This window comes from Colletotrichum chrysophilum (genome assembly GCF_026319265.1).
Source record: "Colletotrichum chrysophilum strain AFK26 chromosome Unknown scaffold_20, whole genome shotgun sequence".
NCBI classification, from domain to species: Eukaryota; Fungi; Ascomycota; class Sordariomycetes; order Glomerellales; family Glomerellaceae; genus Colletotrichum; species Colletotrichum chrysophilum.
In genome coordinates this window covers 260,378-280,645 of record NW_026517307.1, presented here as the reverse complement: position 1 = coordinate 280,645, position 20,268 = coordinate 260,378, and the positions used below count along the sequence as shown (strand labels likewise).

Here is a 20,268-nt window from a genome sequence, read left to right as displayed (position 1 = left end):
ACCACCGACAGAAGAGGCGTCATTATCGGTCCGAGAAGGCTGTCTTTTTTTACACTGTCAATCCCACAAAGAAGCTGCCCGGCATCTTGTGCGTGGTGGAATCGTCGTGCAGGTCTTGCCCGGGCGGACTCACGGCGTCCAAGGCGGAATCGGAGCCCGGTCAACCAGGCTGACTTGATCCCCCTCCCCCACACCCCCCCCCCCCGGGGGGGGAGCTTTATCTCGGAAAGAAGCTTTGACCATGTTAGAGTGAGGGGTGACGAGGAGGAGGAGGAGCAAGGCGGTCTGTGGTTCCCTTTTAAGAGGAGGGAGACGGGGGTTGTTGCTGGGCGTGTGTGCCGAACCCACACGTGTTGGACATATCACGCACCCCGCTACGCCTGCTGGTACCTCGGGTTGGTCTGCCAGCCGCGTTTCCATACAACGCGATTGGCCCGCTCCACTGCCTGTATCCCACGTTTACATCCACACAGTCTTTCACCGGGTCTGCGTCCAGGTATTCCCGCAATACAAGGGGGTTAGAGAACAGATGGAGAAGGTTTCCGAGTTGAGAGCCCCTGCATCGCCGTGCCCGACATGCCAGCCTGATCTTAAAAGGTTGTCAGAAGCTCCGTCAACTCCAAGACCCATGGAATAAACCTAACATTAGAAAGGTTTGGCAACTCCAAGACATCATAGTTGCACATTTCACGTCCATCGGGCGTGCATGGCGGCATGAGCTGGAATAGAAGCCCCTGTTTCCTGCACCTCAACCAATGTTTCTCGCCAGTGACAATGATTGACAAGGTATTGATTCCTTAACATAATGATTGGCCTGAATAAGGGTTATTGAAAAAAAAAATTGACCGAATACACGACAGGATATTTCATAACTGTTGTCTGGGATAGTGTTACAACCACGCATTTCATCATAACCTCCGCCCCATCCCTCACCTTGTTCTTTCATGTGTTGCACAACTTCCTCCTCCTTCCATGACTTAAAACATTGTGTACTTGCATCTGAGCCTTGTGTGGGGGTCCGATTGGGCTCGTCGGCCTCCGAATGGCGGTGAGACATGCTCATCAGCCACTCGCTTCCATCTGTGAGGTCGAGTTGCGCCCCTTTGAGTCTGGTTGGGCAGACTCTGTCGACGGTTGTTCGGGCTGCTTCCCAAACTTCTTCTGGAAAAGCTTGATCGCCTGAGCGGCACGGGATTTGTGGTATTGAATCGCTGACTTCACATCTCGAGAAGTTTCGGCTAGGGTGACAAGAGCGTTTCCTTCTCTCTGGTCTTCGCGTTGGAACCTCGCAAGCTGTGATTGGCGTGGAATACGGGCAGCGAGAGGGTCAAATCGAATAGATGGAGTGACACTGCTTGATTGCAAAAGGTTAGCAAGCCTGAAATCATGACATGAGGTCAACCGGAAACTCACCTCTCAAGGGGCGGTCTCCGCTCAGAGGGCGACATTATGGCATGAACTAAGGTAAACTACAGATAGACTTGAACAATTCGAACTGTAGGAAGCCATCAGCGAGTACAACGTAATTAGACTGAGATATTGTTGGTGACGATGGACAGTTGACGGTCTTATACTCAAAACTTTAAATAACGTTCGTCTCGAGCACTCACGGGCTGACTGAAAGAAGAGAGGTGACAAGAAATGGCGAACCAGCCATCCAAAGTGATATGACACCACCATTCAACTGCTTCGAGAGCCCAGCCACGTTGGGCAGGTGCAATCAACATCGACAGCGTAGGCTGGCAGGCTGGGTCGCCCGATTCGCAGTTGTCCGCACCCAGACTTGGCTGTTTTGTCCTTTTGCGGCCGACTAGGAAGTCGCCCCTTGAGCATTTCTGAGCACAACTTGTGTCTCATAACCACCCTTGAGTTTAGTACCAGACCGGCACATAATCCCTAAGGCTGCGGGCCGCAAAGCCCTACCCAACGGCCCAAAAACCCGGTCTGTGGCTGGTCAGAAGGTTGACCAAGCCTATCCTGGCGTCGTCTCCGTGGTATAAGCCCAAGGCTCTCTGCTCATTTCCCGTCTCTGAACTTTTGTATGGAAACCGGGGAAGGCGCTTCACGAAGCCGGCCAGGCGTCTGTCATCCTCAACACGGGATGCAAAGCATCAGCCACAAAGCCGCTGGGATATGTCAATCCAAGGAACCCTTCCAGCTCGCTGGCTGGAAGTCGCCGAGGCACCAAATCTCAACGAATTGACCCAGTGGCATCGTGTATAGGTGCATTTGCGATGCAACTAAAACTGGTTGACAAGTAGAGTTGCGGAGCGACTGCGGAGCGTCCGCCAGAACTCGGCGAGAAGTGTGGCTCGTGCGTGAGAGCTGGAATCAAAAGGTCGCGCGAGGACACTGGATGTGGCTGGTGTGCTCACGTGGTTGGCCAACGTGATGAAAAGAGGCAAGGAGAGAAGGCAACAGCCACAATTTGGGCCGAGGTCGTTCCTTGAATCGGGGCTCGGCCTTCTGCGAATGGAGGGTCAGTAATGTGTGATGAGCTGCATGGTGATATGCAAGAGAAAATTCGCGAAAAAGGAGCGGCAGCTCTGGGATCCAGAAATGGCAGGGATCAGAGGTGCGTCGGCCCCCAAGACTGTAGAAGATACGTCGATTGAATGTTGATCCCCGCTCTTACCCCAGTTCACCGCTCTCTCTTCGGCGATGAGTATCCAATGTCTTGCGGACACTGGAAACGAATTATTTGCCTGTCGGAAACAGAGGCGATGTGCCGTGGGATTGGCCCTGCATAAGCGATGCCTCAAGCGGAAGCTGGCCAGTCCTGTAGCAGGACAAAGTCTTGACAAACGTGCCAATTCCCGCTTCCGTGTCCGTGTTCCGTGTGATTCCAAAGTGAAGAGGGATCCGTAGACAGCCAAGGGCTTAAAGGGTGGCGATAGCTGTGATCCTCAGCCACGACGTTTCCAGGATCTCGCAAACGCATGGTCAGCGGATAACTGGGGCCGTGGTGCCTCTGGCCCCTGAGGCAGACTGATTGATTGTCAGAATCGTTCTTATTCCAATCAATGGATGCAAGAGAGCGGCGTAGCAATGGGGAAAGAAATGGCGCACCCGGATTGGAGGTTGTATCATGGACGAGGATGGCAGCTTGGAGTGGTGTGTAGTTGGAAGAAGATGCATGGACCCTCAATTGAATTTCTGGGACTTCAAGGAGACCCCTACCAAGCACAGCGGGGCCTGTCACGGGCACTACGTTAGCGGCGCCCCGTGCAAGACAGGCGCCATGGTGCAGGCACTGAACATGGAGCGCCAGGGGGGACCTTGGGGTGCCCACCGCCGACCCCGCCCCGGTGCATCGACTGTTGCTGGTGCTTCTCGTCGACAACATTTCCTTGCAATTCCCAGTCGTCGCGATGGCACGCTCTTTTGACCAGACAACCATCACAACTTCAATCAGCTTGGCCCGAGCTCTTTAGGACAGCCGCGGTTGTGTTCTAGCGGAGTCCAAGGCAGAATGAATCCTCTCCCTCAATGTCACATGCTAATCTCTCATGCGTGCAGATGGATACTCTGCAGGTATTGGAACGAGGCATCCGCCAGGCGGCCATAACCGGCTTCTCGGCCGCTCCCCTCTGCGGGCTATGTATCCCAGAATGGCCAGTTGGCCGACTTTGAAAGTACGCTATCTTAGAACCCAGAGATTCGGAAACTAGGACAGTACTTGTGGGTGACAGCCATCCTTCACCGACACTTCTCTCTGCCCCGACGATGTCTCCATCACCAAGTCTGCCACATTGAACGGTGCCGGCATCAAGAGAACCAATGCCTTGAATCACTATTTGATTTAACGCACGGAAAGAAGCATATCAGTCGGGCACTCTCAGAAAATGTCCGAGGAATGGGGTCGCTTGACTTATGAGACACACAAGGAAGTGTCGGCCGACACCGACCCACTCCAACGCTACCCTTCTTGGTGTGTCGGTGAGCTGGGTTGTTTGGAAGCCAGATGCGTCCAAGATTGACCGCGAACACAGTCCGAGGGATGGCCACAGCCGAGATTGCAACAGAAGTATTGCGCCAAGCGGATTGCGTGCTGCTCCCGCACAAAAGCATGCGTTCCAATTTTGACAAGAGGCTTTGCATTGGTGAGCTTGTGCCAGCAATAGGCAGAACGGGATTTGCTCAGCCTTCCTGGAAGACTGACGTCGATGGCTGCCGGCTATTACAAGTCTTCCGGAAGAACCTTTCTTGCACAAATCGAAGTGTACAGGCAGCTCATGCGGCTTGGCGTCTCCACACAAGGCTATACCTAGCTTTGGGAGACCGTTGAGGCAGTGGATCACACCATGGCGCATGCGTTCCAACGGGCTGAAAGACACCATGTACGAGCTACCGAACCCGGGCGATATTACTATCGACATTGAATGACATTGCAACGTTTCAATCACATCGGCTTGCATCAATCGAGACTTCTCTTGTCGCGGAATATAGCTGCTATAGACAAGACGCTACGATATTCAATCCTGCTGGGCTCTTGAGGCGGGGCCACCAAGCCGCGTACCGTACCCCAACCGTCCGACCTGGACCCCGGTCATCCATGAGCGTGGGACCGCTGCAACCAAACAGTCGGGCCTTTCAAGGGGTTTTACGACCTGCATGCGGTCAATCTAGACGTTTCAGATGCTTCCATCACAGAAGATGGGCGCATAAGTTGCTCCTGATAACCGGATTGGTGGGCTTACGAGCCACCCTTTCACCACCGCTGTCAACACCGACCATCAGCACCCCAGATTTATCCAATCTTCTAATGCTGACCCGGCTTCGCACGCAACGGCATTTGTCCTATTCACAGACTTGCCTCCGTTGTGCTGGACCCTATGTTCCTCGACGAGTCAGAAAACCCCTGTAACCCAGAATCACGGATCCATCTAATCTAACTTTGCATCCGACAAGAACTAGCTCCCGGGACGGGGTGTCTTGGCCGAAATGTCCTGGGACTTTGTTGCTAGCAAAGAGGAGTGACTCAGTCTGACCTATCCACTTAAGGTGTCTTCATGGGAAATTCTAGCATCAGAATGGATGGAAGCGCTGTTGGCGAGCTTATCCATACCTATGAAAGAAGATTGCAGCTTCTCTTCAGAGCGGTTGCGTTGGGTCGCGGAGGGGTCCGATGGGCATCGCACATCGCCGGGACATCACAAAACGATCGGCAGTTGCATTATTCCCGTGTCGCGGGCAACGAATCAATCTCGCTACCGACCGGAATGAGGTGACACTGAGTCGGGCTTGGGACCTTGGGCCTTGACGCCTGCCTGCCTACCTTGCCCAGACCACACCTTCTTCCCGGAAGCTCGGGGCACCATAGCGTGCCCCGTTACAAGCGGGGGCTAGCACCGCACGGGCCTAGCGTACCAGACTGTTGGGTCGTTCTACGCCCACATCTCTTTGTGTGGGGTAATTAAGCTCCTGCCCTTCGCGTCGACGACTCACCCTCGAAAACCGCGACCACATCAAAGCCATCAGTCGCAATCAATGAATGAGGTACATGCGAAAACAAATCTGAAAATAAAATTTGAAAAAAAGAAGAAAAGTTCAGCCAGAGGCTTATGAAAATTCCCAGGAGATTCTTACCAACCTCAGGTGTAACGATGCAAGGAATTTTTCTAACGGCGGCAGGTCTCGAACCCTGCGCACCCGTGGTGTGAGACGTTCAGAAAAACTCGCTTTGAAGCGCCTACTGATCCCACTAGACCACGGACTGTTGTGATAGACGGACTTGTTTTTTGGGGGCATATACCATGGGGCGGCCGCGTTGGGACGGAGGGCGTTGCTGCCTCAGGGGGGCTTCTGCCTGAGGACCAACCTCCTCGCTTCGCCTTGGGCGTTCGAGTTCAAGGCTTTCCATTCACGCCAGCCAAGCTATGAATCTAAGATATGCGAACAAATTGCCCCGCTTGAGTGTCGTCAACACAGCAGTGCTCCTACCCACTACTCCTCGCGGTCAACCACCTTGGTCTGCGATGCATCAAGCATGCAATCACACTTATACGTCTTGAACTTCCGTACTGGCACACCCTTCTGGAACATCTCCTGCAGCTCAAGATAGTTGCGACCCTTCATCTCCGGCAGGCAGACGTACAAGTATACGCACATGGGCACCGACAGACCGAAAAATACGAAGCAGATTTTCGCCCCCAAATTAGCCTGGTCAGGATTGATTCTGGTTTACCAAACGTTAGTTTTGGTCCGTTGTGCGCTCATGCTGTTTCTTGCATCGGTAGGGGCTAGACTCACAGGTATGGCATCACCTGCAGCGTCATGCACGAGACAGCTGTCGCGGACATGATGTTGATGCTGTACGTCTTTTGGCGAAGTTGGTTGCTTGGTGTTTCTCCTCCGACCGAGTAGCTCGTCGCGCCGAGTGTCATTTGGTACTGCGAGAACTTAGGCACAATTCCACAAAGTCGGATTGCGTCGCGCTTACCAAGAAGCCCCAGATCGTCATCAGACTGACGGTGGCCATCAACGCCTTCTGGTTGTTCTCCAACGTGCCGATGCCTCCGATCAACAACAAAGTGGCCGTCATGACAAAACAGCCACCGACGATCATTGGGCGGCGACCGACGCGGTCAATGAGAGGCCAGGAGCACATGTTACCGAAGAGCTGCACAGCAAACGCTGCCTGAGCGATGCCGATAGGGTTCTGGACGCCCGCGAGACGGAAGTAGTATCTGCGGCCATGTTAGCAACGAATACCGTACTGCTTTTCCCGTCTCTATACTGACGTTAAGTAGCCAGACACAAAGTTCACTCCAATGAATTGTTGTGAGATGAACACAAAACAAATGATCAGTGTCCGACGACCATCAGGGCCCTTGAAACACTGAAGCCAAGATCCACCCTCCTTTGAGTATTCCTGTTCCTTGGCTACCGCCACCGTCATGATGGTCATGGCTTCATCGACATCAAAGTTGGGTCCGTTGAATCGACGGAAAGACTTGGCCGCTTCGTGGGGCTTTCCATGCATAATCAGCCATGAGGGTGATTCGGGCAGAAAAGGCAGACCCAGCAGGAGCAGGCCCGGGGGGATGATCTGTGTGATGATAGGGATGCGCCATGCGAGTTGGTCAGTGTGCGTCTTGTCGCTCGCAAAGACAGCCAGAGAGTTGAGCCATTGGCCGATCACAATCATAGTGTTCTTTCAAAGGTTAGTTATGTTCCAAAGGGGATTTAGGTCCAGGTGTGACGCACCACTAACGCCAAGCAGGTTCCACGCATCCTGACAGGCGCGAGCTCTGCAACAAAAACGGGGCCGAGAGAATGCCCCAATCCGAAGCCGAAGCAGGCCACGATTTTCCCGCCGAATATCTGCATAATGGACTTGGCGAAGTACTGCGCGATGACGCCAGCAACGCAAAGGATACAGGCACCGATGATGGTCTTCTTACGCCCAAGTCTGTCCGAAACGAAGCCGGTCGCGAACGCCGAGACGAAGAGACCGATTGTCGTTGCTGCGTTGAGGATTTGTTGATCTCTGGCACTGACGACCCATTCGCCGTCGACCTGCTGGCCAAATTCCTCAAGGAAGGGCGTTACAGCAAGCAGGTTGCCAACAGTGCTGGCCTCGTAGCCAAAGTTCACCGGCAAGAGGAAGATCAGGAGGCCTTGATGCGAGCGTGAGTTGGAGATGGCTTCTTTCTCGTGAGGTCCATCAACTTACACCATCCCAGCACTCTTTTGTTCTCCCATATGTACTGCAAAGTGATCTTCTCGTCCTGGTGGTTGGCGACCGACTCAAGGTCAACATTCGTCGGTGCTTCAGCATGCTGCGACGCATGCAGATCCTTCTTTGAGGCCGTCTTTTCGGTTAATGAAGCCATTGCGGATATGTCCTCACTTTAATCGAGGTCAAGTCGACGCTTGCGAGTAGACAACCACGTCGCAATAGAAGTGGCCACCCCAAGCTTTATACACGACGGTAGGTTTTCATCTCCCGTTCGCTTCGCCGAGGTGGTGCCACGAGCCTCACTGTTGCCGAAGGTTGAGATCGTGTTCCCGAGGCTAGGGCTCATTTGAACCTGGGACTCCAGAAAACGAGGGGCCACTTGACACATCTGGAGAAGACAGGGGCGGGTACATGACTGCATTTGGCATTTGCGGGGGCCCGGGGGCTTGGTGTTACTCAACTGGGGATTCACCATGTCCGGGCTGGGATCCCATAATTATCTGCCGTGAACCAGGTAAAGAGACCAGGAAGGCGGGGAATACTATGGCCAGATTCTCGGGTTCGTCAGTCTGGTATTGATACGTCAACACGCGACAAAACTCAATTGCAAAGAGCAGCAGGCAGGGTCTGTCAATGCTGTATGACAGGGGTATTTCTCCGTGGGGGATTTGCGGATCTTCAGCTTCACGCACGAGGCCAATGAGAGTTACTTTGACAGGGGAGCTGCTACCCCTGGTGCGCTCGCACTGCGGGGGTTGCAGGGGAGCTTGTGGGGTTTGGGGCCGGCAAACTTGGAATTAGCGACTCAGGACGAACTTCGCCGTCCTCATGACCAAGACCGGGTCTTCTTGACGACATGATCCAATGCTTTCCCCGCGGTTTCCCCGTTATTACTCCATCTAGACAGGCCTCGTCGACTATTTGCGGTGATAAGCAAGTCGAAATGGAAGAACCTTGCGTGGTTAGCCCACCTAGCATCTTTGCCATCAGATTAGACAAGCCCGGTCTCTGGGCAGACTAGCTTTATGCTCGCCGGCTGGCCTGTTTAATGCTCGAAAGGGAAGTCCTAAACACCCGGTCTTTCGGCAGCTTTCTCGGTCGTCTGATCCGGTAAATGGACGCGCCGACGGCATAGACCTCTTCCACATTTCTTTCCATGTGCCGACTACGAAGTGTTTATGCTTGACAATAGTTCGCGACTGCAACACACAATGATCTGGTTTGGAAGCTCATAAGAACAGAAAAGGCCAGAGAAGGTATCCAAGTACGCAAAAATGGCTCAGCTCGAATTTAGCATCCCCTCCACCATACCGGAGCCGTTCTCGCCAAACTATCTCTTCGCAAAAGACGAGATCCCCGAGTTCCTCATACCAAAATTGGTGCACAGTTTTGTCAACACCAAATCCGCGAACAGCCTCACGACTTCTCGACTCGATACCTATGCCACTCTCACCAACTTCACAGAGGAGAGTGGTAGTGTCACCCTTGACTATGGCGTCGCCGTGGCCGGCATCCCAGTGCTACATATCCACGGACTTGACACGCCTTCCAACAAGGCGTTGATTGACTTCACGGTTTCCGAAGGCTACCCAGGGATCACAAAGAGCGAAGGCGATGGGCCATACCCTTTCTCAGCCGGTGCCGATACCTCCCGCCGTGTCCGCTTTCGAGTAAGCGGCCCGGGCTTCTACGAGGCCAAGTGTGTGCAAGGAAGCCAGCGCTGGCTCAAGGTCTCTCTCATCACGAAGAGCCCATGCTCCGTACGCATCTCTCTGGTAGGCTTCGTGCCAACAACCTCGAATATTCCAGTTGATAAGCTTCCGGGATACTTTCAATGCTCTGACGAGACTCTGTCAGAGCTCTGGGGATATGGAGCGAGGACGTTGCAGCTGAACTGCGTACCGGCTCGCTCTATACCTTCCCCATGGCAGGTATCGGAAGACATGGGTGTCTTGGTAGACTCTCAAAGATGCAATGCTTATGGGTGGGGACATTTGTGGACGGACTACAACTTGGAGTTTGATGGCATGATCCTTGAGGGAGGTCTGGCGTGGATGGTTCGCGTGTCTCCTGGCATGCCGGGAATGCTCTTCCAGCTCAATGTCGAAAATGGCAAAGCAGTCATTGAACAGTGGTTCGGCTACTACAATAAGCCCCAGACAACTTTGGTTCCAAAGCTCATTGCCTCAGTTGAGATCCCTGAGCCCAAGATATCTGAAGGCGAATGGTTGCGCATTAGGACGAGTTGCATCGGCGAGGCCCCTGTCTCTATCAGCATCGACAACACCCAAGTTGCAACTTTCAAGCAAGGCGGTCTAAAAGTCGGTAGGTGTTATCATCTTTGGGAGAAATTGAGTGACTACGCTAACTATTTCGCAGAGGGCTTCGCAAGTCTCGCAGTTCCTCCCGATCACCCTGATTTCCCCTATTTCCCCAAGGGCTCTGTTGCCATCGGGGCAGGGCAAGATCAACTTTGCCGTTTCAGAAACCTCGTGGTCCGAAATCCCAACAATGAAGTACTTTGCCAATCTGGGCTTAATACACCGGCGGTTCTCGGTGACTTTGGCTTGAAAACAAATCAGTTTCCATTCGTCTTCGATGGTGCCAAGCGGGATCGATACCCATGGACAGCCGACATCATCGTGGGTGGACGATCAGCCTACTACTCCACGGCGGGCTCAGAGTACATACGAGGGAACATTGCCGCTTGTATGCTGAGGTTTAAGGGTGACGAAACAGGGCGCGGGCTTCTCCCGGGAGGGGTGCCTCCTGGCCGAGACTTCACCAGAGATCTGACTGACGGTTTCTTCAATATTGAGACAATCAACTACTCTCTCTACCTGATCCTTGTGATCTACGACTACGGCTGTACACCGGAGACGATGCTTTGGTCAAGTTCTGCTGGGACAAGCTGAAAAGCTGCATCGCCTATGTTTCAGCACGAGTAAACAAGGACGGTCTTGTCTGCGCTGAAGGCTTCGACGGGGGAGACTACGATTACTACAATGGACTCCAAACAGGCATATCCACAAAGCGCAATGCCCTGTTCATTGCGTCCCTCAAAGCCTGCGCACATATTGCCTTTTGCCCAGGCATCTCCGACAAAGCGGCAGCAGAAGCCTACGCAATGTCGGCCATAAGCATGGTGGACGCAGTTCGTAAGCACTGCTTCAACGCAAACTCGGGACACTACAATATCACAGACACTCGCACCGAAGGCTTCCAGCAAGAAATGCACGCCTGGCTTATTCTAAAACACATATGCAAAGAAGAGCAGATGCCTAGCCTGCTCGACAAGTTCGGTTCACTCGTCTTGCCCTCTACCATCAATGAGGCCCCTTTATCCTTTAGCCCAGACACCCCCGGTCCACCGCCCGTCATCTCACCCATAATGTCCGCCTTCCACATTCAAGCTGCGCTTCAAGCAGGTCGACCAGCCGAAGGCGAGCGCGTACTTCGTAGTGTTTTTGGCCCCATGGCAGACAAATCAAGCGAACACTTCACCGGCACGACCTGGGAGTTTCTCAACCCCGACGGCACGCCTTTCAAAGGCGACTTTTGCTCATACGCGCAGCTCTTTGGCGCCGGGCCGACCTCGATACCGTCGCAGTATGCCCTGGGCGTCGAGCCTCTTGCCCCTGGGTTCAAGGAGTTCAGGATCTGGCCGAGGTTTGATGTAAATGGGCTGAAATGGGCGCAAGGGAGAGTACCGACGCCTGTTGGGGATGGAATCGTTGTGAAGTGGCAAGTGTTCAAGGCTGGGTGGTTGCTGGAGGCCTGGGCGCCGCTTGGTCTTGATGGCAAAGTGAGAATTCCCAGTCAGGTCTGGGAGAGGAAACAGAGTATTTCTGTTGACGGCAAACAGGCAGGGGTCGAACTTGAGGTGCCTTTCACGAAGCACATCAAGGTTGCTGTCACATTTAGATAAGCGACAGCGTCTACCACATATGAAAATCAACCCCGCGAATAACCTTGAAGCATTGTGAACGTGGCTTTCCTAACCTATATACTTGATTCGTAGTCCGTACTTGGTCTCAAACAGGTTCCTTCGTGGATGGCCCCGCTTTCCCCCATGACTGGCAAAATGAAGCTATCGTCACCCACCACCAGGGCAGAGGCAAAAACGTCAAAAAACATACAACACCGGGCATTCGCCGGTCGTCACCGACCCGACTACTACTCCAGCCCTCATTGGCTTATCTATGGGAGAGCGGACGGGATCCCGAGTTTTCCAATGGGTATGGTCGTATGTGGTGGTCTGGAGTGAGAAGGCGGATCATATACTGAGACAGCATGCCTCTGGTCCGCGTTTGCAGTCACAACTAAGGAATCTCGAAGGAATACATATTGTTTGCGATGATGTGTTTCAATTGCAGGTTCAGATAATATTCTGAATGACATGTGGAAGAACAAAGATGCGCGGGGGCTATCGAGGTCGAATATATCAAACATGAGAGTGGGGTTGGCAGCAAGTTGACACCCATGTAAGTACATGGATGCCTTCTGCCAAATCCAGCCATTGCCACTTATGATTGCTACTCCGCTATGAACCATCTGTCGGTACCTAAGGTATTTCAATGTGCATGAGTACTTCTCACCTGCCTCCTTTCCATTCCCTCACCAACCGTCCTTTGGTTTCCTCACCCTCTTCTGCATCTCCCGTATGTCAGAGACGTCGCAGTTGGCGGCACTTGCACCATGTCTTCCACCGAGGCCATCGTCTACTCGACACTGGACATCACTGAACGAACAGTTCTTCCTCGGTCCGACGATGAGTCTCTCTGGGACAAAGTCCAGCCCACCGCCGCCGTCGAGTGCCCCGAAGCCCTGCTCCTGGCCTGGCCGATCTTCGGGCCCATCACCGACATCGCCGTCCTCGATAGCACAGCTGCCTCAGGCGAGGCACTCAAGAACCGTCAATCGTTTGTGATCGAGAATCCGGACGGTTCTAAGACGTTTCACCCCGTGGCCTTGCTGCCTGCTACCTACCCTCTCCTGTCCCGCATCGTGGCATCTGTCGGCATATTTGACGAATTCCTCGCGGTCAGCGAGAGGATGACGGAGTTGCACGAATTTGACTGGGACAACATCGAGGAGGCTCAGCGCGCGGGCGTTACAAAGTTCTACTGCTGCGACGAGGAGTGCAAGAGCCAACTGCCATGGACGGACACGAAGTTTTGGGTTTCTGGTCTCTGGGGGACGGATGTACTGCGCCAGGGCGGCATTGGCTCTGGGGAGCAGTCTAAGTGGAATCCTGAGACAGGAGAGGGATGCCCGCAGACGGAGGAGGAGTGGGAAGAGCTTTTGGAGATGGCAAGGAAGAAGCAACGTGACTTGCGTGCTAGGGGCGATGGCGGCCATAAGCCAGGGATGGTAGAAGTAGATAAAGTAATACATATTAGGACTCTTGGTTTAATTACGAGCAAGATGGAAAGCTGGTGGTATCAATACGCTTATACGTACGTCTCGGCATTTGTGTCCATACGGACAAAAAAAGGAGATGCCGCTCGGCAAACTAATATTCAAGTCATAGATGATTGCTTCGAGACCCAGTACATTCAAACCTCGAAGGGTGGTACAGCTCAGGGTTCAGATAAGTACTGACGGCCACTGAACCATTCTTCACATCACAGGTGATGTATGTGTGAAATCCCAGTCCATCCTCGAGCCTCCGATACTTGCTGCGTTGTCAAAAGTCAGCATTTCATCCACATAAATGCCACTGTCAGACTCACCACAGACTCTTTACTCCTTCGTGATACGTCACACCATTTGCCAAGAACTTGCCTCTCCTTTCCAAGAAGCCCGACAGACCACGCGCAATCTGCTCGTCGTCCCGAGCGTAATGTCGAACAGGCAGATAGACCTTGGGCTTGGGGAGCGGAGCACCAGGTTTCAGCTCTAGGTAGTAGAGGATGCCGCTGGTGCGATGATCTATCGTGGGCAGCGGCCTCGACAAGGCACCCACGTCGTCTTCTGCGCCGGAACCAAAGACTGCAACCCAGAGTTCCTTGAGCGAATACATGACGGTATCGGTGAGGAAGGGGAGTCGTCCGCCTAAGCTCATGACGTTGATCATGCTGCTAAAGGTCGTGTTCTTGGACCGGATGTAGATCTTGACGCGGGAGTCGGCCGGGTTAACACAGTCGATTGCGACAATCTCTACCACCGGCTGCTGCATGGGGGTATGGCAGAGGATGAAGTCTTTGAGCAAGCTGAATTGGCCCATGAGTGTTGTCGAGGAACATTCTGGGCCTAGTGGTTGCAGGGTTTGTATAGCCTGCTCAACCAGGTCCAAATTCGATATGCCCAGAGAGGAGGGCTTCACGGTGGGTATGAAGTAAGACTTGACCGTGGTGCTCCCGTCGTCCTCGAGGTCAAAGGCAGAGAAGGTCTGCGAGGAAGAAACAGCTTCGTCTATATTATAATCTTGACATCCGTTTCTGGACATTTGGGTTGCATGATTTGAACAAATCGTCGTACTTCGCAGAAAGTGTCTGTACCAAGACAGATCGAGACCTTGAGCATACGATCTGGTTCTATTCAACAGTGAAGCAGCAGCTTGTTCGTTGGCAGAATCTGCAGTCCATCCGATGGGCTCAACCGAGTAACGGACCGTGGGTGTGCTCTGCTCGTCAGACCAGGCCCAGCTGAGTTCAACGGGGGTGTGGTCGTCCGTCATGAAGCTCTCCCAACGAGGCGTTCTAACCGAAGGATACGGTCCGAGAGAGTCTGAGACGGCGGCCCCAAAGAACCCCAGGTGAACGGCTTTGGCCCTGTCGTCGTAGCCGGCCATGGTCATCATGGCGGACAGCGTCTCGCCCACCTCACGGTCCCAAGCCTGTACATGCGCGTCTCTGAGGAGCTCAGTAGTGATGAGATGAAGGAATCTGTCGTCAGATAGTCCGTTGTTACTGCCAGGTCTGTCGAAACGAATAAATTAGCACAGAGTCGTATTCAAAGGTATTGGAGAATGGGTACCTGGGTGTTATCAGATCCTCATGGTCTTGGTCTATGTAGCTCCCATGGCTGAAGTTTGGGAGACTATTCATATTTGCTGTAAATAGAAGCTTACGGTGCGATGTCTATTCAGTCGCTACCGTGAAGTCGTCGGTGAAAGAGGTCAAATCTGTGGGATGCATGAGCATAACTGAACACAACCCTAGTGTCGAGGAAGGCGTTTGGGCTCATTTAAATTTTCTCGAGAATTCATGTCCATAACATCAACTTTTCTGCGTGATAAAGGTGCATGGAAAAGTCTGGGCATTTTCCCAACTGAGTAATCGCCGCGCATGAGAATATGTTGGAGCAATGCGAGACGGATGTCAGCCCCGAATCACACAGTATCAACCCGATCCCTCATTCACTGCGCTGAAGACGAAGCTACACTGTCTTCTCCTCGACGAACCATATCCTGTCGATTGAAGATGAAACGTGTGGTTATGTAAATGTGTCGTCATTCTTGGTGCAATTGAGTCTCCTTATCAGAAGTTTCGAGCGAAGCATTTTGTCGGTGGCTCTCTGGAAAACCCGCTCCCGAGTTGTGAAGTATTCAGACCACGCCCTCTCTTACAGAAGCTTCTGTGGAGTTTGCGTATTAATAGCTTGATCCCAACCCGTGAAGTAAAATACATCTGATTCAGAGAGTGACGTTGGCAATGCCGCAGCTTATGCGTGGTCAATAGGATCCGACCCTAAGTCTTTCTCCCATCAGGTATTATGTATGCTTCTCTTTTCTCAGATCCCATGGTACACGACTAAACTTCACCAAGTCTTGAGGCTGAAGGAATTTGTTGGAGGAATGCACTCCATGTAGTTTCACTACGGACATGTTAACAACGACCCCAAGATGCATGCGCCACGTTGCGACCCTCCACTGATTGAAATAAAAACCCGTCCACCGGCCTTGGTCACATTGTCATGAAGTCGTGCGATTGATCACGTTGTTACACAGGCTCACCCGCCAAGGACGTTGCAAAGCGTGTCAGACAGAACCCTTTCTCAATGCGGTAGAAACAAGTCTTTACTTACGTCCAGTTTATTCCCACCGAAGAAAAAAAAATTGAGAAAAAAGCAGAGGTAGACACGCAGACGCCAAGAACAAGTCCTACTTTATGTTGGGCCTGCTTATGTACCGCTGTATACACGCCATTCTGGTCTTAAACGTCGTGTCCTTCAGCGCAAACACATATATACCTCGCATTCTGTTCACCGAGACACAGAGGATGACACGTTCGTCCCTTTTCTCATCACTGTCATTCCATCGTCATCAATTATTACCTCGTATCAATCGGACACATTTTCACCGTCCCGAACCGTACCCGTATCGGCCCGGCCCCGGCCCCGCATCCGCATCCGGGAGGCAAGCACACACACCCAAACCGATCCTTCAAGCCCGCGCGAGCTGTGGAGAAGGTTGCACCGCCTCAGCCCGGCAAGACGCAACCCCCTTTTTCTCTCCGTGGGCTGGCTTCCATCTGACACCTGCGAACCCCTGAACCTGCCCCCTTTAGCGTGCTGCAAAAAGAAGACGCTAAGATAAGGCGCGCGCGCGCTGACGCTTCGGAGCTCAAGATAACGATAACGACCCTGCACGGACCAAGCTTCTCCAAAAAACTTTTGGGATGCCGTTTTCCAGCTCTGCCTCCATACCTTGGTCTCGAGTGCTTTTGTCGCAAACAGCTTCGACGACGAAGCGCAAATCCTGCCTCCACGCGAACAAGTCAAGTGTCGTCCCACACGGCGCGAGAACAGCCCAGACGCTTCGCAAAAGACAGACACACCATGGCACCCTCCTCAGAACCCGCCCAGTCGGCGCCCAGGCTCCCCGCCTCGGCAGACTTCAACGCAATCTACAACAGGATATCCCTCGCCTCCGCAAAACAGACGACGTTCCTCAACTCCATGCGCGCAAAATACCCCTCCCTCGCGCGATCGTCTTCGTCGTTAGACTCGACTTCCGCACCCGCCAACAACGGCACATTCTCCTCCCTCACGAAACTGTCACCCGCGGCAACGCCTACGACCACAACGACCAGCAGAACCCGCGTGGCAGACGACTCCGACCTGCGCTTCGAGAATCCCAACACAGGCCTCGGCTACGCCGCGCCCAAGTCCGAGGAGCAGGCTTCCGCGGCAAAGCGGGACTTGAGCCGTCGTCTCCTTGGCAAGCGTGGCCGTGAAGTCGACAACAAGACGGCGCAGAAGCGCAGGGTTCAAGAAGAGGAGAGCGAGGAAGAGGAGGGACGGAGCGGACTTGGCCGAAAGAAGAAGACCAAGAGGGTCAGGATGGATGAAGAAGATGTTCCCGAAGCGGGCGATGTTGTTGTTGTACCAGATGTCGAGACGCACCGAGGCGACGCGGAGGCCGGCGTCTCCGAAGCGAGACCTGAAGATGCCATACGGTTAGGGAAGGCGGTGGTACCCGAGACAGGCGAAGCCAAAACAAAGAAAAAGAACAAGAAGAAGAAGAAGACGAAGAAGGTGGATGGTAGCGTCTAAGCGCAGAAGCCCGAACGGTTGTCGTCGTCGTCGTCGTCGTCTCCGGGACGGTGGTAGAAACGGATCAAAACGGCGCTGAAGACAAGGCGCAGATCGACATTTGTTTGCGGCTGGCTCCCTTGACCCGAAGCCTTGGGACCTAATCTCACGGAAAACGTCATCGGCCTGCCTCCCTTGTCGGCGTCGTCGGGCGCATTTTTCAAGTCCCAGATCGACGGTCACCGCGGTCGACAGCAACTTAAATCAGTGAAAATTATGTTCTGCATTGGCATTCGGTGTTGCATTGCACCTTTCCCACACTAGATCCGGCCAAGACCTATTCGCCATGGCCCCATATCGAAAGCCACACATAGCTGGTGCTCCTATTAATCAGATATGGAAAATGCTTCAAATCACCTCATTCCTCTGACGCATCCTAAATGCGGTATCGCCAACGCAATTATTCCCCCATATGGACAAATCCTGACAAATCCCGCCGCCGAGTGTCCGTTGGGTATTCCTCTTCCTGAGCTCCGACAGTAAACATACAGCCTCCATCTGAGAGGGGAAAATATGAGAAAAGGGTCGCGCGATCCGTACTGGGTCTGGTTCTGTGACACCGCAAGGGCGCTGAATTACTAAGACTGTGTGGTGTATGTTTTTTTGTGTCACGCAAGCCCGCCGTGGATGCTGTGTAAATGCGTGTAAATCGATAAGGGGTGTAGAACTTTTGACTGTGAAGAAGTATCCAGATGAGCCGTCCACTTGGGGATAGAAAATGTTTGACCAGGAGCCTGATCCGATTATGTTGTGGCCGTGGGCTTCGTATACGTTTCGGGTCTCGTTTTTGGTGGACGGCCGTGGAGGAGGTATCCGTGCAAAATCATATGCCGGCCCGAATCCGGCACCACCTTTCTTCCTCTATACAAAAAGGAAACGTTTCCGACTTTCATCCGGTATTTGTCACAAAATGTACGGGCGCCTCGCCGTGTAGCGCGACATGCGCCGGCGCGCCGAAACAGCATCGCAAGCTTGGTCACTGCATTCGCTTGCGCTTGCGGTCATCGTCACCGCGCGGATCCTCGTCCTCGTCATCCCTCTCGGCTGTGTCCGTCGGGTTGAGGATGTGGGCCATGCTGCCGCGCCGAGTAGGAGGTCCAGAGCTGTCCCTGACGGACAGGTTCTTATTGTCTCTATTGGCCGAGTTCCATGACCAGGCTCCAAAAACTTCTCCGCCGCCGTTGGAGAATGGCGCAGGAGGAGTTGCGGGCCGGGAAAGAGGGCGTGACTGAGTAGCACCTTGTAGTGAGTAAGTAGACAACGACTCCCTGAGACGTTGGTCCTCTGGTGCGAGCCGACTGGGCGACGATGGCCACGGTCCTGAAGGGGCCCCGGAGGGAGGACCGGAAGCGAACGGCGGGGCGGCTGGCTGCCAACCATGCGCGCGAATATCGGCAGACGTGTGGCGTCTGGCAAGGCTTCCAGGAGGCGGCTCAACCTGAGCCAAGGGATGAGGTCCCGGCGGAGGTGGAGGTGGCGCTCCCCTCAAGGGAGATGAGGCCTGGGGCGCGGAACTCCCGCCAATTGACCCGTACGGTCGTCGCGTGCTAATGGATAAGTTTGAAGGTACGGGAGGCCGGTAGAAATTCTGCCCTCTTGGCTGAGGAACTGCAAGATTGGCTCGTCTTGGGTCGTCTTGGGGTACTTGTCGGGGCGAAACAGGGGCATTTTCGACGTTGGAAAAATAAGCTCGGCTATTGGCGAAAGGGGACTCTTGAGGGTCGTCAATTGTCCGAAGCATATCCGCCTGGCGGGCCATTTCCGCCTGCAGGTTAAGAACTAATTGCTGACTGTCAGTGAATTCGCTCGCCCTTACAAGAGGCGGAACTCACCATCTCTGTGAACTGGATTATCTGGGCTAGGAACCAGGTTCAAAATAGTCCGCGATAGCTCTTGATTGAATTGAAGGAGACGCGACATTGTCTCCATCACAGCCTGTTGTTTCACGTGCATGTAATGTGCGTTCTCTTCGCTTCTCTGCAAGCGCATGCTCATATCGTAAAGCGTGTGTTCAATGCCACCCATTCGAGGATCTGAGCCGTCGTTGGGAGGGGGCATCGGCTCCGCCGGGGTCCCTGGCTGCGACGGGCTCGGCTTGGAGTTGGGATATTCTCGGTGGACTAAAGCATGCCGAGAAGCTCTGCGCTTAATCTCCCGCAGCCCGACGAGATCGCCCCTTTTGAAGTTGCCATTTCCGTGCTTGAATTCCCACAGAGCAGTCTCCGGGTTGGTAGTGTGAAAAACATCGCTTACTACGTCGTGTCAGCCTTGGAACTTGCCCGTATTCGAGCTGAGCGGCGTTCTAACCTTTGTGAAATCCGTACATGTTAAGCTGTCGAACGAAAGAGGATATGTTGGTATGCTTGAAATATTGCCTATTCTCAGATAAGCCATTGGCCAGAGTAGATTGGGACAAATTCACGTACGCGAGAACCTTGGAAAAGTCTGCCGACGGAGACATAACGAAGCTCTCGGCGCTCGCTGACCACGATATCAGGTGCTGGATGCTGGGATCTTCAAGCATGCTGCGTTGCATTAGCCAACCCCCTCTTTTGAAGCAGCATCTATTGCTCACCTGTACAGCTTGTGGATGAATGCAGTCTGGACAATCTTTGGCTGGTGGACAGCCGCGGCGGCAGCGGCTGGCGCAGCGGGCATTGTGACTGAGGGATTGGGGTCGGTGGGAGAAGTATTTTTACGGTCGCCGTTGGCGTCTGGATCGTGCTTGGTGGAAGGTGAAGAGGAGCTAGGGTTCGCAGAGGAGGTTATCTCCATTGGCTCACCAGGAGATGGAGCAGACATTTGGATAGTGGGTGTTGGAGTCGGGATAGGTACGATTCGGTTCGACGTCAGATCGGCATGGCCGTCGGCAGGCAGAGGAACTCTCTGCGGGCTCTCAGTCACGGTTGCCATCCCCTCTACATGGTGCAAGGATACATGTTAGCTTGCGAGACACGGGCGCAAAGGATCGAAAGGGAATGCGGGTTGGGGTGGGCAGTGGCGATGGAAGACAGAACCAGGGCGCCAGCGAGCGTGGCAGCGGA

The 20,268-nt window shown here is 53.6% G+C and overlaps 6 protein-coding genes across 6 annotated transcripts; 3 read left to right on the top strand and 3 right to left on the bottom strand.

Annotated features, from left to right (window-relative positions):
• Positions 1-5,946: 5,946 nt before the first annotated feature.
• On the bottom strand, positions 5,947-7,838 carry COL26b_003584 (uncharacterized protein; the record flags this gene model as incomplete). Its single annotated transcript, XM_053176479.1, has 6 exons — positions 5,947-6,178; positions 6,253-6,392; positions 6,443-6,689; positions 6,744-7,156; positions 7,210-7,622; positions 7,679-7,838. 6 exons carry the CDS (start codon positions 7,836-7,838, stop codon positions 5,947-5,949), a joined length of 1,605 nt encoding a protein of 534 aa, XP_053039566.1.
• A 1,120-nt stretch (positions 7,839-8,958) lies between these two features.
• COL26b_003583 (uncharacterized protein) lies at positions 8,959-11,612 on the top strand (the record flags this gene model as incomplete). Its single annotated transcript, XM_053176478.1, has 2 exons — positions 8,959-10,009; positions 10,564-11,612. 2 exons carry the CDS (start codon positions 8,959-8,961, stop codon positions 11,610-11,612), a joined length of 2,100 nt encoding a protein of 699 aa, XP_053039565.1.
• Positions 11,613-12,382: 770 nt separating this feature from the next.
• On the top strand, positions 12,383-13,061 carry COL26b_003582 (uncharacterized protein; the record flags this gene model as incomplete). The annotated part of the gene is given in 2 exon segments (XM_053176477.1): positions 12,383-13,013; positions 13,030-13,061. The coding sequence occupies 2 exon segments, from the start codon at positions 12,383-12,385 to the stop codon at positions 13,059-13,061; spliced, it is 663 nt and encodes a 220-aa protein (XP_053039564.1).
• Positions 13,062-13,415: 354 nt separating this feature from the next.
• COL26b_003581 (uncharacterized protein) lies at positions 13,416-14,486 on the bottom strand (the record flags this gene model as incomplete). The annotated part of the gene is made up of 2 exons (XM_053176476.1): positions 13,416-14,101; positions 14,168-14,486. The coding sequence occupies 2 exons, from the start codon at positions 14,484-14,486 to the stop codon at positions 13,416-13,418; spliced, it is 1,005 nt and encodes a 334-aa protein (XP_053039563.1).
• A 1,982-nt stretch (positions 14,487-16,468) lies between these two features.
• Positions 16,469-17,185, top strand: COL26b_003580 (uncharacterized protein; the record flags this gene model as incomplete). The annotated part of the gene is made up of 1 exon (XM_053176475.1): positions 16,469-17,185. The coding sequence occupies one exon, from the start codon at positions 16,469-16,471 to the stop codon at positions 17,183-17,185; it is 717 nt and encodes a 238-aa protein (XP_053039562.1).
• A 1,015-nt stretch (positions 17,186-18,200) lies between these two features.
• Positions 18,201-19,882, bottom strand: COL26b_003579 (uncharacterized protein; the record flags this gene model as incomplete). The annotated part of the gene is made up of 3 exons (XM_053176474.1): positions 18,201-18,357; positions 19,651-19,749; positions 19,800-19,882. The coding sequence occupies 3 exons, from the start codon at positions 19,880-19,882 to the stop codon at positions 18,201-18,203; spliced, it is 339 nt and encodes a 112-aa protein (XP_053039561.1).
• Positions 19,883-20,268: the final 386 nt, after the last annotated feature.